Genomic DNA, 14,494 nt, shown 5'->3' with positions numbered 1-14,494 from the left:
CTTTAAGAGCTACTTTGGCTAAAGGAAAGGATGTTGTTTTTATTTACAAAACCAAAAATCCGTGAATTTGTCACGTTGTGTAAATCGTAAATAAAAACAGAATACAATGATTTTCAAATCCTTTTCAACTTATATTCAATTGAATACACGGCAAAGACAAGATATTAAATGTCCGAACTGAGAAACTTAATTTTTTTTGCAAATAATCATTAACTTAGAATTTAATGGCAGCAACACATTGCAAAAAAGTTGGCACAGGGGCATGTTCACCACTGTGTTACATGGCCTTTCCTTTTAACAACACTCAGTAAACGTTTGGGAACTGAGGAGACCAATTTTTTAAGCTTTTCAGGTGGAATTCTTTCCCATTCTTGCTTGATGCATGCTGTTGTAGCACGTGGCTTGGCATTGTCTTGCTGAAATAAGCAGGGGCGTCCATGATAACGTTTCTTGGATGGCAACAAATGTTGCTCCAAAACCTGTATGTACGTTTCAGCATTAATGGTGCCTTCACAGATGTGTAAGTTACCCATGCCTTGGGCACAAATACACCCCCATACCATCACAGATGCTGGCTTTTACACTTTGCGCCTAGAACAGTCCGGATGGTTCTTTTCCTCTTTGTTCCGGAGGACACGACGTCCACAGTTTCCAAAAACCATTTGAAATGTGGACTCGTCAGACCACAGAGCACTTTTAAACTTTGCCTCAGTCCATCTTTGATGAGCTCGGGCCCAGCAAAACCGGTGGCGTTTCTGGGTGTTGTTGATAAATGGCTTTCGCTTTGCATAGTAGAGTTTTAACTTGCACTTACAGATGTAGCGATGAACTGTAGTTACTGACAGTGGTTTTCTGAAGTGTTCCTGAGCCCATGTGGTGATATCCTTTACACACTGATGTCGGTTTTTAATGCAGTACCGCCTGAGGGATCAAAGGTCACGGGCATTCAATGTTGGTTTTCAGGCTTGATGCTTACGTGCAGTAATTTCTCCAGATTCGTAGATGGTAAAATTCCTAAATTCCTTGCAATAGCTCGTTGAGAAATGTTGTTCTTAAACTGTTCAACAATTTGCTTACGCATTTGTTCACAATGTGGTGACCCTCGCTCCATCCTTGTTTGTGATCGACTGAGCATTTCATGGAAGCTACTTTTATTCCCAATCATGGCACACACCTGTTCCTAATTAGCCTGTTCACCTGCAGGATTTTCCAAATAAGTGTTTGATGAGCAAGAGTCTTTTTTGCCACTTGTGCCATTTTTTTTTAAAGATGTTTCAGGCATCAAGTTCCAAATGAGCTAATATTTGCAAAAAATAACAACGTTTTCCAGTTTGAACGCTAAATATATTGTCTTTGCAGTCCATTCAATTGAATATAGGTTGAAAAGGATTTGCAATTCATTGTATTGTGTTTTTATTTACGATTTACACAACGTGCCAACTTCACTGGTTTTGGGTTTTATGTATGACTGGCAACATTTAAATTAAGAAGCTGATCTGTTTGTGCTATTTGTGGTAATTTATCATTAAATAGAGGCACAATGTCTGCATTGAAAAGTTATACATATACAGTAGTACCTAACTGGTTCTGTGGCGTAACTCTTAACTGAAAACACTTGCATCTCAAATCAGCGTCTCCCATTGAAATGAGTTGAAATCAATTAAATTGGTGCTCGAGCCCCCCAAAACAACACCATTTTAACATGTAACATGCCTTTTAAAAAGGAGTACACAAACTTCTAGAAAAGAATATTGTATAAAAACTATACAATAACATTTACTACTAACAACTGCCGTAGTTTTATCCCATCCATCCATGTTCTACCGCTTATTCCCTTCAAGGTCGCGGGGGGCGCTGGAGCCTATCTCAGCTACAATCGGGCGGAAGGCGGGGTACACCCTGGACAAGTCGCCACCTCATCGCAGGGCCAACACAGATAGACAGACAACATTCACACTCACATTCACACACTAGGGCCAATTTAGTGTTGCCAATCAACCTATCCCCAGGTGCATGTTTTTGGAGGTGGGAGGAAGCCGGAGTACCCGGAGGGAACCCACGCAGTCACGAGGAGGACATGCAAACTCCACACAGAAAGATCCCGAGGCCGGGATTGAACTCACGACTACTCGGGACCTTCGTTTTGTGAGGCAGACGCACTAACCCCTCTGCCACCGTGCTGCCCGCCGTAGTTTTATTAAGTAAGGAAATATTATTGTACAGCATTTACCTGGAAGAGTGGACTTGTACGATATCTTTTTAGAGCTACTTCTCTGTCAAACACACCATCAGCAGCTTTAACATGTGTTCATGGAAAAATGTCCGACATTTAGATACTATTTTAACATCCTTAGACTCATTCTGCTTCAGTATGGTGCAGACTGGCAGTGATTCGCTCAAATTGCTTCACCAAGTTGTCAACACTCTCTGTCATGTTTTTTTTTAATCATTTTCTTTTTTTCAATTTAATGAATATAATCCACTTCTTCTTCTCAGCACTGTCTTTCAAATTCACTTTCTTCCTAACAAAGCTATGTCCATCTTTCGCAACACACTAACGCTAGCGAGTAAGACCAGATGTTTTGAACGGATCTTACGGGGTTCACTGTGATATTTGCTACACCAACTAATAGCGGGGATGCTTGTAACTCAAATTTGTACTTGTAACTCGAAGCATAGCAATTAGCCGAGAGACAGCTCTTATCTCAAAACACTCTTAAGTTGAGGTACCACTGTGTTAAGATTTTAAGTAAATAGCCTTTGACCGTTTGGTGAGCTACTCAAAATCCACTAGCGAGCTAAACGGTAGCTCATGTGCTGTTAGTTGGATACCCCTGATATTGATCCTACCTTAAGGCAATAAGCGGTGTCCTATTATTTCTCACAATGTGTATTTTAGATCATTTGATCGAGCTTCATGCATGCATGCACACACTGCTTGCTCTCCCATGCTTTCTTATATCCAGATATGGTGATCCATGTCTTGTGTTTATGAGTCAGTTTTTGAAAGCCACATAAGGTCAAGAACTGCTCCACTGAAGTGAAAAGAGCAAATATTTTCTCACGGAAATTTCTATTGTGTGTAAAATCCTTTCTAGCACAGATGCATTTTTGGAAAGTGCTGATGATAGGAGAAGGCTTACTTAAAAATGAAACTTGCCAATGGGCACTTATTATGTACTATATGTAGGGGTGTCCTGATCTAGTATTGATATCAGATATCGGTCCGATATCAGCAAAAAACAAGTATTGGTTGATATCGGCTTGTGTGTAAAATCCCTGATATAAGCTCCAATACCAGCAGTCCTGCATTGTGTTTACTTGTGCAAAGCTGGACAGCCAGTTAACATCTAAATGTTCTGCGTCATGAGCTTAACTTAATGAATTAATGAGATCATTACGTGTCACCAATAAACTAATTAAATAATAAAAGCAGGAGAGCATATGTCTGTCATAAGGTTAGTATTTTTCATACCTACCATTGTTCTTTGAGAAATTTCACTTGCTCAAACCTTATCTGACATTCAAAATAACAAAAACCCTTATCTCCCCCTTATTGCTTTTAATTGGCCGACATGACAGGGATAACTGAATTCCTGCGAAGTAGGAATTTTTCATTATAAATCCCATATTTTCGTAGCTAGAGCATTATTAAAAACACATTTTTTAACATCATGAGAGCCCTCTCGACGTGAAATAAGAGTATTATTAATCTTGGTAGTTTACTGTTAATATCTGGTTACTTTCTGTTGTAACATGGTTCTACCTACACTTCTGTTAAAATGTAATAAACACTTATTCTTCTGTTGTTTGAATACTTTACATTAGTTTTGGGCGATACCACAAATATGGGCATTGATCCAATACCAAGTAGTAACAGGTGCAGTATTGGTCATATCAATGCTGATACTGATACTTCAATTTTCAAGATCATTGAATGATTAATTTTTGGAATATTGAAATTAGGACTGGGCGATATGGCCTTTTATTAATATCTCGATATTTTTAGGCCATCTCACGATACACGATATATATCTCGATATTTTGCCTTAGCCTTGAATTAACACTTGATGCATATAATCACACCAGTATGATGATTCTATGTGTCTAAATTAAAACAGTCTTGTTCATACTGCATTAATAAATGCTCATTTTAAACTTTCATGCAGAGAGGGAAATCACAACTAAGTAAATTTACCAAAACTGTATTCATTAAACAGTTATTAAGCAGTGGCACAAACATTCATGTAATTTCCAAAACAGAAAGTGCAAGATTGTCAGAGACATTTTAAAACAAGCTATTAGTGCACTCTTGTGCATGATGTCACTAAGATGACATATCAAACAACACTAAATTAAAGTGCACTTTTTGTACAGAACGCTACTACAATAGTTTAAAACAAATAAAGTGCACTTTTGTGCATGATGTCACACAAAATATTTCAATAACTGTCAAATACAAATGAGCTGCATAATAGGAAATCAAATAGTATATGTCCTTCGATATGTGGTAGGTTCCTGCGGACGTTATCTCCTTGTGTTGTTGACTATTTTTTTCATACGGTGTTGATCTGGAAATGGTTGCTTGGGAATTTTGTTGCTGTGGCACCGGCCGGAGATGTTGACATGCAGAGTTTCAAGCACTCTTCATTCTCTAGCGGGTGACTTTTCAAATGATGCTACAAATTAGCAGTAATGCTACTTTTTGTAGCAATGCTTTTGCCGCATACACATACTTGACATACTACGGTTGTCAGTTCGACATCTTCGCGCTTGAAGCCAAACCACCACGACGATGGACTCCCTGCTGTTTTTCTTGGGAATTAATTCTCCCTTCATTTGTTACCAGATTCGCACCTTCTCTCTCTCGTTTTACCACTCGCACCGCTCCGCTAGCATCACAGCTAACGTTACCCATGGCGCTACCTCTCTGCTCGGCGAGGGTATGACGTTGCACACGTGACAGTATGTGACGTATGTAAGAAGGTGCGCTTGTTTTATGTGTCTGTGCGAAGGACAGACAAGAAAGAGTGAGAAGAGCCTGTAGTGTAATGCCCACAGCTAAAAGCAACTGCGTGACAACGTATACTCGAATATCACGATATAGTCATTTTCTATATCGCACAGTGACAAACCCGCGATATATCGAGTATATTCGATATATCGCCCAGCCCTAATAAAAATAATTTCCTACTATTGGTTCTGATTTAAATCCTTTAGTTTTGCCCTTAAAGGCCTACTGAAACCCACTACTACCGACCACGCAGTCTGATAGTTTATACATCAATGATGAAATCTTAACATTGCAACACATGCCAACACGGCCGGGTTAACTTATAAAGTGACATTTTAAATTTCCTGCTAAACTTCCGGTTGGAAACGTCTATGTATGATGACGTATGCGCGTGACGTCACAACGGCAACGGAAGTATTCGTACCCAATGTGTCACCATACAAACTGCTCTGTTTTCATCGAACAATTCCACAGTATTCTGGACATCTGTGTTGGTGAATCTTTTACAATTTGTTTAATGGACAATGGAGACTGCAAATAACAAAGTTGTAGGTGCGATCGGTGTATTAGCAGCGGACTACAACAACACAATCAGGAGGTTGTGTTGTGTTTGAGCTGGATACAAGACGCACTACCGTGAGTACAGCTTTGGCTTGCAAACATTTGATCGCTTGCCCGTACGTGCGTGTCGCTATGTGCATGTCACGTACGTAACTTTGGGGAAATATATGTTTCTTGCCGACTCTGATGGCGGCCGGGGTGTCGTCGACAGCTACAACGCCAGCCGCCGCCGCTGCTCCGTAGTTAGCTTCAATTGTTAAGCTTCACCAAGCTGGAAATTATTAACCGTGTATTTACATGTTCATTGTTTAATAGTATTGTTGATCTTCTGTCTATCCTTCCAGTCAGGGATTTATTTATTTTGTTTCTATCTGCATTTGAGCCAGATGCTATCACGTTAGCTCAGTAGCTAAAGAGCTTCGCTGATGTATTGTCGTGGAGATAAAAGTCACTGTGAATGTCCATTTCGCGTTCTCGACTCTCATTTTCAAGAGGATATAGTATCCGAGGTGGTTTAAAATACAAATCCGTGATCCACAACAGAAAAAGGAGAGTGTGTGGAATCCAATGAACCCTTGTACCTAAGTTACGGTCAGAGCGAAAAAAGATACACCCTGCACTGCCTCTCTAGTTCTTCACTCTAACGTTCCTCATCCACGAATCTTTCATCCTCGCTCAAATTAATGGGGTAATCGTCGCTTTCTCGGTCCGAATCTCTCTCGCTCCATTGTAAACAACGGGGAATTGTGAGGAATCCTTCCTCCTGTGACGTCACGCTACTTCCGGTATAGGCAAGGCTTTTTTTTATCAGCGACCAAAAGTTGCGAACTTTATCGTCGTTGTTCTATACTAAATCCTTTCAGCAAAAATATGGCAATATCGCAAAATGATCAAGTATGACACATAGAATGGATCTGCTATCCCTGTTTAAATAAAAAAATTCCATTTCAGTAGGCCTTTAAAGCCTTCCTGTGTCCAGGAATTTATTTCCTGAGTTTGTAAACAATGCCAAAAACGACCAAATATATTTTGATAACAAAAAAATATTGCTCCAACCACTTTGGTATCGCACTGATACCATACTACTTGGTATCGTTATTGTCGATATGTGTATCGATCTCGCCCACTTTTGTTTAAATTCAAGAGCTCTAGCTTAGCGGTCAGCATATCCTCCTTCTGTGTGTAATGTAGCATGTTTATTTATTCCTCGTTCTCCAGTGATAATGCTACCTGTAATAAACGTAGTTTAAATGCCGCCATGGAGGCAAGGATTGTTGACGTAAAAGTGACTTCACACTGTGGAGGGACGTTAGCCGCTGGCGAGAATGCTAAATTAGATTGAGGACAACTTTGTTTGTTGTTGTGAAATTTGCAGAACACCGCTAGAATGGGTCATCAACATGCATCATCATGATATATAACCGTAATATTAAAAGCTCTATCGTCTGTCAATTATATATAATTTATGTTGTATAACGTCTGTATCGTGCAACCCTAATTCATCTTTTTAGTTGATTGAGCCATTTCATGCTCCAAAATTGCAAACACAAAGAATGTGCTTTAAAAAAATGTCTGTGAAATTTGAAGCTGATGTGGTGTGGCACGACTAAAACAAGGCAGGGGTTTCATTTAACAAGTATATTTCATATGTTTGACCACTGTAACATTAAACACAGTTTGAACAGCAACATTGTGTTTGAAAACTTAATTAAGTGATTTTTTTTGTCGTACCACTATGGAGCCCGCCTATCGAACCATAGTTTGAGAATCCCTGAATTAGGGCAATCATTTTATAGAATGTGCTTTAAAAAATCTTTATGTGCAATATTTGAAGCTGATGTGGTGAGGGACGACTGCACTATGATTCGTGCTGGTATCATATCGGATAAATATCGGTATTGGCAATGCTCAAAGCTCTAATATTGGTATCGGAAGTGGAAAATTTACTATATCATCTAACCCCTACTATATCATCTAATGCAGTGGTTTTCAAACTTTTTTCACCAAGTACCACCTAAGAAAGCACTTGGCTGACCAACATTATAATACAGTAGCGTAGTAGGCATAGGTATTCATTAAAAACAAGGCAGAGGTTTTATTTAACAAGTGTATTGAATATTTTTGGCCACTGTAACTTTAAACACAGATTGAACACTAACATTGTGTTTGAATACTTAATTAAGTGATTCTTTGTCGTACCACTATGGAGCATAACCACAGTTTGAGAATCACTGAATGAGGGCAATCATTTTGTACAATGTACTTGATAAAATCTTTATGTGCAATATTTGAAGCTGATGTGGTGAGGTACGACTGTGCTATGATTCGTGCTGGTATCCATCCATTTATTCATTTTCTACTGCTTCTCCCTCTCGGGGTTGTGCTGGTATCGTATCGGATAAATATCAGTATTGGCAATTCTCAAAGCTCTAATATCAGTATCGGAAATGGAGCACTTGTATCGAACACCCCAGCCCCAGCAGGCACAAGACGTTGATACAACATTGATTATACATACATGTCTTTTAAAACTGATTTTAAAACAATGCCGCAAAATAGTTGCATTTGTAAATTGAGACGGCGTTTATGTCCAAAGTTGGATCCATGTTGTTGGTTGGGAAAAAGACCAAATTTCAAAGGTCAAATCAACGTCACAACCTGACATTGAATAAACGTCGTCCAAAAGCATGTTGTTTCAATGTTATATTTATGTTGTAGAATATTGGTTGGGAAATGACCAAAATTCAATGGTCAAATCAACGTCCGAGCCCAACATTGATACAACGTTGTTATGTTTGACGCTAGGACCTCATTCAGCAAGTTCTCAACGTTGTTTTAATGTCTTGTGCCTGCTGGGCTATATCATCTAATGCAGTGGTTTTCAAACTTTTTTCACCAAGTACCACCTCAGAAAACACATGGATCCCCCCAAGTACCACCATAATGACAAACATTAAAATACAGTAGCGTAGTAGTCCTAAATATTCATTATACTGGCTCACCTGCACTGGCTTCCTGTGCACTTAAGATGTGACTTTAAGGTTTTACTACTTACGTATAAAATACTACACGGTCTAGCTCCAGCCTATCTTGCCGGTTGTATTGTACCATATGTCCCGGCAAGAAATCTGGTTTCAAAGAACTCCGGCTTATTAGTGATTCACAGAGCCCAAAAAAAGTCTGCGGGCTATAGAGCGTTTTCTATTCGGGCTCCAGTACTATGGAATGCCCTCCCGGTAACAGTTAGAGATGCTACCTCAGTAGAAGCATTTAAGTCCCACCTTAAAACTCATTTTTATCCTCTAGCCTAGACCAGTTGATCTGCCGTTTCTTTTCTTTTCTCCTCTGCCCCCCTCTCCCTTGTGGAGGGGGAGTTACACAGGTCCGGTGGCCTGTGGGCTCTGTACCGAGGATGTCGTTGTGGCTTGTACAGCCCTTTGAGACACTTGTGATTTAGGGCTATATAAATAAACATTGATTGATTGATTGATGGATGAAGTGCTGGCTGTCCAGAGTCGGAACCCGGGGGGACCGCTCGCCTGTGCATCGGTTGGGGACATCTCTGCGCTGCTGACCTGTCTCCGCTCTGGATGGTTTCCTGCTGGCCCCACTATGGACTGGACTCTCACTATTATGTTGGATCCACTATGGAATGGACTTTCGCTGATAAGTTGGATCCACTATGGACTGGACTTTCACAATATTATGTCAGACCCACTCGACTAGGGTTGGGTATCGAGTATCGAGTATCGATTGGAACCGGGACTAACTTTCCGATTCTCCCGGAATCGTTCAAAAGTTTAAATTTCGATTCCTATTTTCGATACCAGTCCGCCGACCGGAAAAAAAATATGTCCGCCGAACCGGAAGAAGAAGACGCTGAACACCAACGAAGAAGCGCCCACCGCCGGACGTGTTAGCATAGCCGAGCGAGTCAGTCAAGCTCAAGCATGGATAGCGGGCGTCGGCGGTCGAAAGTGTGGCTTTACTTTACAAAAAAAAAAAAGAAATAACCGTGAAATAACAGACCTCCATGTCCATCAAGAAACGAGTGGAGAGAGAGCTGTAGATGTACCAGGACGTTCCACCGATACTTATGTCTGACGACCTTGCTACATGGTGGTGGTCCGGTGGAACCAACAAAAGACTTATCCTTTGCTGTCAGATCTTGCTTTCTACTATTTATGCGTTCAAGCTTCTTCCACACCCAGCGAACGTGTATTTTCCACAGCAGGAGACACTATCTGTCCAGAACGCTCACGCATCCTGCCTGAGAAGGCGGATATGGTCATTTTCCTAAACAAGAACTGTCTCTGATTTTATACTGTACCTGCTGCTAATCTGGACTGGGTTTTGCAAGTTGTTTCTTATTGTTTATTTGCTTTTCTGCACCAGGTTAGCCCATCAGTGGGAGCACGGTAACATTTTTAAGTACCTGCAGCATCATACACTTGTGTGTAAATGTGTTTTCATGAGGTTTTCAAAAATAAAGCTCTCTTGAGGAAAGTGTACCCCTGGGAAAATGTATTCATAATTTATAATATTTATATTCAAGTTCATAGATTTGATATTTATATTCTAGTTGAAAACAGCCCTGTGAGGAATTTATAGTAAAGTTCATAAAAAGTTAATAGAATTAAAATTTGATGGAGAATGTCAGACTATTTCATTCAGAAAGACTGTAGGTTAGCTAGCTCATTTAAAATATCCTAAACTTTTTTTTGACCCTGCCTCTTAAAAGAATCGGAATCGAGAATCGTAAGGAATCGGAATCGAAACAAATAATCGGAATCGGAATTGGTATCGTTCGAATTCAAACGATACCCAACCCTACACTCGACATCCATTGCTTTCGGTCTCCCCTGGGGTCCTCTCCAAGGTTTCTCGTAGTCATTCACATCGACGTCCCACTGGGGTGATTTTTCCTTGCCCTTATGTGGGCTCTGTACCGAGGATGTCGTTGTGGCTTGTGCAGCCCTTTGAGACACTTGTGATTTAGGGCTATATAAATAAACATTGATTGATTGATTGATTAAAAACAAGGCCAAGGTTTTATTTAGCAAGTGTATTTAATATGTTTGCCCACTGTAACATTACACATATTAATATTTAAGTGTTTTTTTAGGGGTTTGAGAATCAAATCTAATGAGTGGAGAAGGGTTACTGTATCTTCCGCACAATAAGGCGCACCGGATTATAAGGCGCACCTTCAATGAATGGCCTATTTTAAAACTTTGTTCATATATAAGGCGCACCGCATTATAAGGCGCATAGAATAGATGCTACAGTAGAGGCTGGGGTTATGTTATGCATCCATTAGATGGAGCTGCGCTAAAGGGAATGTCAACAAAACAGTCAGATAGGTCAGTCAAACTTTATTAATAGATTACAAATCAGCGTTCTGACAACTCCGTTCACTTCCAAAATGAATAAACAGCTGTTTTATTATTTTCCCCGAGGTAAAGTCAGTGACGTAGTGTTTCGTTTATCCTTTAACAACAGCAAGGTATAACATGTAGTGCAACATTTATATGAAGTGAATTTTGAAGTGAATTATATTTATATAGCGCTTTTCTCTAGTGACTCAAAGCGCTTTACATAGTGAAACCCAATATCTAAGTTACATTTTTTTTAAACCAGTGTGGGTGGCACTGGGAGCAGGTGGGTAAAGTGTCTTGCCCAAGGACACAACGGCAGTGACTAGGATGTCAGAAGCGGGGATCGAACCTGGAACCCTCAAGTTGCTGGCACGGCCACTCTACCAACCGAGCTATACCGCCCCAATATCACATACACTGCAAAAACTGAAATCTAAGTAAGATTAAATATCTCAAATAAGGGTGATATTTGCTTATTTACGGTCCGATAAGATACTTCTTCTCACTAAGCAGATTTTATGTTAGAGTGTTTTACTTGTTTTAAGGGTTTTGGTCCTAAATTATCTCTGTAAGATATTACAGCTTGTAGCTGAGATTTGAAGACCTATATTGAGTAAAACATGCTTGAAACTATAATATCAACTGTTGCAAAGCTGTGTCATTTACACTCACAAATCAAATGAAATCAAATCAACTTTATTTATAAAGCACACTTAAAATTTACCACAGGGGTAGCCAAAGTGCTGTACAATGGGCAGGTTAAAAGATAATACGAGAACCGAGCAAACACAACACAAACAGAACACGATAAAAAATAAATAAATAAAACATAAAAACAGGTTCACAGCAGGTGTATTATGGGGCGCCATTGCAGGATGAATATCACTCATTATAAAACTACTTTTTTAAAGTAATACTTCAAGCATGAAAAAAAAATCATGATGCCGAGCGCATATCTTAATGTCAAGATAATGGCACTAGCATTTATTTAATTTAAGAGTATTTTTCAACATATTGAGCAAAAAGGTCTCTTTTTTTCTACCAAGAAAAGTGCACTTGTTATTAGTGAGAATATACAATATATATAGAATTTTCTTGTTCTATTGGCAGATAATTTTTCTTACTTCAAATAAAATACCACTAATTTTTGTATATTTTTTTCTTGTTTTTCAACACTTGACTTTTTGCAGTGTATAAGGCGAACCGGATTATAAGGCGCACTGTCAGCTTTTGATAAAAAAAATTTGAGGTTTTTAGGTGCGCCTTATAGCGCGGAAAATACGGTAGTTATAATGCAAACTTGCCGAGGGGACTTACTTATTGGTAAATAAAGAGCAAATCATGAGTAGTTTAAAACTGTGAGGACTGGAGGACCTCGGCTCTAAACTAGACAGCAAGAATGAGCGTCATGGCGGTGAATGAGCAGATAAGGACTCTCCTTACCCAGGGTGGCAGGTCCCGTTTGGCTCGGAAGTGCTTGGCGGTGGTGAATTCCCTCTCGTTCTCCAGGAGGTACATGGCCGCGTTGAGCCGCCTCACTTTGTCCAGCCTGGCGTGCTTCCAGCCCATGTAGACCAGGAGCCCCAGGAGCACCACGGTGATGCTGAAGCCGTAGTACCCGGCCAGGTACACCGGCAGCAGCGCGCCCAGGCATTTAGCGAAGGACCACAGGGCGCCCACCGCGCGCTCTCCCGCGGGGGCTTCGTCCGGCGAGCTCGGGGCTGCGACCGCGGAGGGCATCGCAAGAGCCGTTACTTTTTTTTTTATTTCCCTCTCTCTCTCTCTCTCTCTCTCTCTCTCTCTCTCTCTCTCTCTGCCTCGCAGCGAAGTCCTCAAGCTTGACAGCTGGCGCGGTTTAAAGCATCATGAGACCCTGCACTCTTCGCTCAGTTCCGCAGAGCCCCCCTCCCCCCACCCCCCCCCTCCACCAACAAATTCTCTGTTTGGTGGACGTGTCTTCTTCTTCTTCTTCTTCCTCCTCCTCTTCTTCTTCTCAGCGGCAGCAGTGAGCTCTAAGGGGCGGGCTCTCCGCCTCCAATCCTCTTCCACGTCAAATCCAGCGAGCTAAATACGCAGAATTAACTCGCACGCGCACGGGAGTAAGTTAAATGGCGACTAGGCACGGTGCAGACATGCGTGATGGTTGCGGGAGCTGCGTGCGGCCTGCGTGCGGCCTGCGTGCACCACAAGTCAGCCTCTCCACTGCGGCATCCTGCTGAGCACGACAACAGGTTTAATGCAAGGGAGGTGTGTTCGCGCTCAGTGAGGGGGGAGTCCTTTCCTGCACGTAATGAGGTACGACAAAGCATCATAAAAAAAATAAAAAAATTATGTTGACAATTTTAAAACGTTTTATGTTTGTTATAGTGGCTTGAAATGCACACACAGTAAAAAAAAATATATAATAATAGTGTAAATTCACAGCAAAAAAAAATACTGGTGGACAATTGCATGGCTTTCACATTTACAGTAATTTGTTGTGAAATATCTTTGAAGCAATTTGCTGTATATGGAGAGAGGACATAATGATGCGTTCAAAGAACTCCGGCTTATTAGTGATTCCCAGAGCCAAAAAAAAGTCTGCGGGCTATAGAGCGTTTTCTATTCGGGCTCCAGTACTCTGGAATGCCCTTCCGGTAACAGTTAGAGATGCTACCTCAGTAGAAGCATTTAAGTCCCATCTTAAAACTCATTTGTATAATCTAGCCTTTAAATAGACCCCCCCTTTTTTAGACCAGTTGATCTGCCGTTTCTTTTCTTCTCTCCTCTTCTCCCCTGTCCCTTGCGAGGGGGAGTTGCATAGGTCCGGTGGCCATGGATGAAGTGCTGGCTGTCCAGAGTCGGGACCCCGGGTGGACCACTAGCCTGTGCATCGGTTGGGGACATCTCTGCGCTGCTGACCCGTCTCCGCTCGGGATGGTTTCCTGTTGGCCCCGCTGTGGACTGGACTCCCGCTGATGTGTTGGATCCACTGTGGACTGGACTTTCACAATGTTATGTCAGACCCACTCGACATCCGTTGCTTTCGGTCTCCCCTAGAGGGGGGGGGGGGGGGGGGTTACCCACATATGCGGTCCTCTCCAAGGTTTCTCATAGTCATTCACCGACGTCCCACTGGGGTGAGTTTTTCCTTGCCCGTATGTGGGCTCTGTACCGAGGATGTCGTTGTGGCTTGTACAGCCCTTTGAGACACTTGTGATTTAGGGCTATATAAATAAACATTGATTGATTGAATGATAAACGGCTAACAATGTGCAGATGGAAACTGATATATCGATACCAGATCCATCCATCCATCCATTTTCTACCGCTTGTCCCTTTTGGGGTCGCGGGGGTGCTGGAGCCTATCTCAGCTGCATTCGGGCGGAAGGCGGGGTACACCCTGGACAAGTCGCCACCTCCATCACAGGGCCAACACAGATAGACAGACAACATTCACACTCACATTCACACACTAGGGCAAATTTAGTATTGCCAATCAACCTATCCCCAGGTGCATGTTTTTTTTGGAGGTGGGAGGAAGCCGGAGTACCCGGAGGGA

The 14,494-nt window shown here is 41.4% G+C and overlaps 1 protein-coding gene across 1 annotated transcript in view; it reads right to left on the bottom strand.

Annotated features, from left to right (window-relative positions):
• Positions 1 to 13,262, bottom strand: part of LOC133654356 (extended synaptotagmin-1-like) — a 47,724-nt gene extending 34,462 nt beyond the window's left edge. The window contains exons 1-3 of the mRNA XM_062054677.1: positions 13,086 to 13,262; positions 12,886 to 13,017; positions 12,397 to 12,798 (exon numbers count right to left, since the gene is read on the bottom strand). Of these exons, the coding sequence (XP_061910661.1) occupies positions 12,397 to 12,798; positions 12,886 to 13,017; positions 13,086 to 13,262 (711 nt within the window). The remainder of the gene's footprint in view (positions 1 to 12,396; positions 12,799 to 12,885; positions 13,018 to 13,085) is intronic.
• Between the last annotated feature and the right edge of the window lie 1,232 nt (positions 13,263 to 14,494).

This window comes from Entelurus aequoreus, linkage group LG07, assembly GCF_033978785.1.
Source record: "Entelurus aequoreus isolate RoL-2023_Sb linkage group LG07, RoL_Eaeq_v1.1, whole genome shotgun sequence".
In the NCBI taxonomy this organism is placed as follows: domain Eukaryota; kingdom Metazoa; phylum Chordata; class Actinopteri; order Syngnathiformes; family Syngnathidae; genus Entelurus; species Entelurus aequoreus.
This window is presented reverse-complemented; position numbering and strand designations above follow the sequence as displayed.